The sequence below is a fragment of the Ictalurus furcatus genome, chromosome 2, assembly GCF_023375685.1.
Source record: "Ictalurus furcatus strain D&B chromosome 2, Billie_1.0, whole genome shotgun sequence".
NCBI lineage: Eukaryota > Metazoa > Chordata > Actinopteri > Siluriformes > Ictaluridae > Ictalurus > Ictalurus furcatus.
Genome location: NC_071256.1, coordinates 20,111,427 through 20,115,729, shown reverse-complemented (window position 1 = coordinate 20,115,729; position 4,303 = coordinate 20,111,427). Strand labels below are relative to the sequence as shown.

The 4,303-nt window shown below is 37.6% G+C and overlaps 1 protein-coding gene across 1 annotated transcript in view; it reads right to left on the bottom strand.

Moving 5' to 3' along the window:
• Positions 1–3,355, bottom strand: part of LOC128617477 (1-acylglycerol-3-phosphate O-acyltransferase ABHD5) — a 4,948-nt gene extending 1,593 nt beyond the window's left edge. Inside the window, exons 1-5 of the mRNA XM_053640607.1 lie at positions 3,315–3,355; positions 2,847–2,932; positions 1,236–1,620; positions 738–892; positions 535–646 (exon numbers count right to left, since the gene is read on the bottom strand). Coding sequence (XP_053496582.1) covers positions 535–646; positions 738–892; positions 1,236–1,620; positions 2,847–2,932; positions 3,315–3,355 — 779 coding nt within the window. The remainder of the gene's footprint in view (positions 1–534; positions 647–737; positions 893–1,235; positions 1,621–2,846; positions 2,933–3,314) is intronic.
• Positions 3,356–4,303: the final 948 nt, after the last annotated feature.

Here is a 4,303-nt window from a genome sequence, read left to right as displayed (position 1 = left end):
AATGTGTGTGCATGTTTTATGCAACAGAATTTTACAAACAAGATATACAAAAGCTGAGTCAGAGGATATGAAAGGGTGAAGGCAGGTATAAAGGTAAATAGTACATAAATTACTTGATATTATTTGATATTTTGCTTGATCATTTCAGTCAATTTATAGTGAAAGGGGGTACAAAACTGTAGAATTTTGGGGTTTTTTTCACTATTTTACAATTTTTTAAAAAGATGCAGATGGTCCTGTTTCTTCTTTATTCAGCCGTAAGGGTGCACAAACTTTTGCACTCAACGACATAAAATTAGATTTATAAAAGTCACGGTCATTAAATATACTCCAACTACCTGTCACTCACGTCCAATTTTTCAGCACTGTGATACATTTGCATTTTTTTTTTTGTCCTAATCAGTAAACTCACAAACGTATTGACACCCCATGACTTTACCCACTGAAAATTGGTTTTGATCTTGAATTGCAAACCATGATTCCATTTTTAGAATGAAACACAAGTCGTAGAAGGCACGTGGGTGTGTTAAATACCTGGGTGTCTGTGCATTAAGGTGGTAAAGGTAATCAGTCACCGTGTCATCATCGATCACATCTGAATATTTCTGTTTAAAGTCTGACCTCAGAGTCTGTAACAGCAAAGGACCTGAGAGAGAGAGAGAGAAACAGAGAGAGACAGTGACAGAGATAGAGACAGCATACTATGCCTTACTTTTTGTGTGTGTGTGTGTGTGTACCCAGTGGGCCTGCAAGTCTGAGCAGTGAGAGGGGGTTGAATGGGTTCATTGCTTTTCCCAGAGCTTTTACCCACATGGGGATCCTGCAGTGGAGCTCCTGCACTTCGGGTTTTTCTGAGAATCCCCACGGTTCTACTAGGATTAGGGTCTTCACTCTGAACAGTCACACACAGGGGGTTAAAATGTCAACACACTGTTCTGAGTTCAGTTCGAATAACTTGTATAAGTAATCACCTTTTCTACATTGTCTAGTGTTACAACCTTGGAATTGAAATTAAAAGTCTGTAGGTAGGGTAAGCATAACCCTCAATATGATGCTAAAACCACTATGCTTCACATGGTCTTTCCACCTATTAGAAAACATTCAAGGGGGTGAATACTTGTGCAAGTATTCACAAATGCATTTAGCTAAATCATGTCATAGTTGTTGTTCACTGTTCTGAATTAAACATGCTAGTAAATCTTATACTCCAGTGCTTCGTTACTTCCACATCTCACCTGTGTGGGTGTGTCAGAGCATAAGCCGTGGAGACAAACCCTCCAAGGTCGTGACCCAACAAAATCATAAGCTCTACCCCCACCGCCTCCCTCCACTCCTCCAGCGATTGGACAAACATCTCCTCTGCTTCCTGGGCGTGGCTGCTTGCCATTGGTCGGCTGCTCTGGCCAAAGCCCAGCAGGTCCAGAGCATACACGGTTCTCCCACTGAGTGCCAGAGCAGCCAGGTTCTTTACCCACAATCCCACTCCACCCCCAAACCCATGCAGCAGCACCACTGGGACCAGAGAACACTCAGAGTCCTGAGTCTCATTAAAGCTCAGAGTCCAGATGAAGTTCCCGTTAGATACCGGGATGTGTCGTCTGCTGAAGCTGAGTGTGAGAGCTGAAGAGTAAGAAGTTACAGATTTATTTTTATCTTCATAATTTCTTTTTTTTAATGTCAGATTTTCATTAATTATCATAAAATTATCATAAATATGATTTTTCTAGTAGGGTGCATTATAAAAAAAAATGTAGAAGCCTTAAATGTTTTTCAGTTATCCTTTTAGGGCAGTCATCAACCATGTTCCTGGAGATCTACCCTCCTGAATATAGAGACATTAGCTCCAACCATAATCATACTCACCTGACCATCATTGCCTTAAGAAGTTCTTGATCAGCTAAAACAGGTGTGTTAGATTTTGGTTGGAGATGAAACCTGCAGGAAGGTAGATCTCAAGGAAGAGGGTTGGTGATCACTGTTCTTGTACAACCCTTAAATATTCTATATATATTATTATAACAACAGGGTTTCTCTTCTAGACGGAGTTCTAGAGTTCCAAGCAGAACCATGTTTTGGAAATTCAGAACACTTAATTATCCAAGGAACCCTTAAAAAAAACGGAAAATATATTTTTTTTTTCTAAGAGTGTTACTCATGAAAATGTAAAAGCGTTTTTCGGACGTCCCTCAGTGGGAACCCTTTAAGGTCCTATGTTGAACTCTACAATGAAGCATTTTCCTATTAGAACAAGTTTAAAAAAAAAAAAAGGAAGCTAAGAAGCCTCAATTATCTAATGAACTCTTCACAAACCTTGAAGAAACATTTTTAAAAGTATTTTTAAAGCCTTAAGGGTTCTTCATTTGTCCCTCTAGTGGAACCCTTAAAGTGTTTCCCTTTCAGAAAGTGTTCTACACAGAACCCTTTTTGGAAGCTGAGATCCCTTATTTATCCAATGAACGCTTAAAGAACTGTTCAACTTTATTGTATTTATAAATTTTATTTACATTTCTACTCTTTTTTTTTTCTTGCTGACCAGAATTAATCTTTTGCTCTGATGATCCAAATCTAAATGACTTTTGACATTTTTAAAAATGTTATTCACTTTCAGATTCTAGCTTTATGTTTATTTATTTATTTATCAATCTATTTATGTTATACACCTAAAAAACATTTTACTGTTTTTTTAATGCAGTAGATTTGTGTCTATTTATTTTTTTACCACTCTTTAAACTAAATGTACATTGTATTACAGGCCTGTTTCATGTCCTTAGCTCTCCACTGATTGATTCTAGCTCATCCTGCATGATTAGGGAGATGGTTTGCTCTCAGACGTAAAACACACTTACGGCGGAGAATTCTGTCCTCGGCATTTCTTAGATGAGACGGTGAGGTGGGGCACCAGGAGGGCAGCCAGCTGGAGAACCACCACCATCTGTCACATACACATCATCGCACATCATAGAAAGCTTTATGACTTTATTAAGTATGAAAATGTACATGTTTAATGAGACAAAGCCATTTAAATACAGAATTTTAAATTCCAAATACAAAAAAAAATTGTAAATTGTGGTTTTTTTTTCTGTAATCATCACAATCATTTGTAGTTTCCTTAAACCACAACTCATCTACATTCAGAGTGTTATTCTCCAAAAGCTTTAGTATAAACTAATGGGAATTTAAGCTATATTTTATTCAGTAGTGAACACTAGAGTGTGTGTACACACACACACACACACACACACACACACACACACACACACACACACACACACACACACTCACTCACTCACTCACTCACTCACTCACTTCCTTACCTCTGTCTGCACACCGTATGATTGTGTAGCGCTCTGTCCATGTCCACTGTTGTAAATAATAAACCTCTCACCCAGTTGAGAAATATTTTCCCTCCCAGTCCCACGGGTACGTTCCACATGATTTTGCCTCCATGTTTTCTACAGAGTGCAAAAACCTTCTATGTGAGACGTTACGATTTGTTTCTTTTTATAAAAAGAAAAAACAAATGAACCATGAAGTAAAACCTTTTCTGTGTGTCGATTGGGTCATGTGCACTGAAATCTTTGACTCCTGTATTATTTAGAGTTCTACATATACAGTGTGCGTTCTTCATAAACTATAATCTACATATGCATTCTTTAAATCTTGCTATTGTAAAAATGTTTGTGTTTAATGAAAGATGTATGTTGTCATGCGGTAACACTACGATAAATGATTCACATTACAGAAAAAAATATTTTCATTTGCATGCTAGTCAAAGTGTGTTTTATATATGTATATTTATTCTGCTTTTGGTTTAATTATATTCTTTACCTTTAGAATTTTTCTCCACTCAGTATTTCTTTCTTTCTTATATGAGACTCAAACCTGAACTCTCACCAGCCAGAGCCCATCACATTACCAGCTATTACTGACAGATAAAGTTCTAAAAAGAACTAGCATGCCTACCAGCTCCAGTGGCTCCTTGATTATGCACCGTACTGGTTTAAGTGTTTGGAGATAAAGGTTTGAAGCAGGTGTAATGATGTTCCACTCTTGTAGAGTTTATTATAAATATTTAATGTAGGAGATCTACAGCATAAAGCCCTTTAGAAAAAACCTTTCCATCTATCAGCCTTGCTGGGTTAGTGGATAGGGTTAATAAGTGTGAGTTGTGTGGTTTAAACCCCAGGTCATTGTTTTTGTACTTTATAGGAGCGTTCATTGTAAACTATGGTCTCCCAAATGCAGATTAACCACTTAAAGTGTTTCAGGAGACACTGAAGGTCCTGGTGGCTCAGCGGTCTGA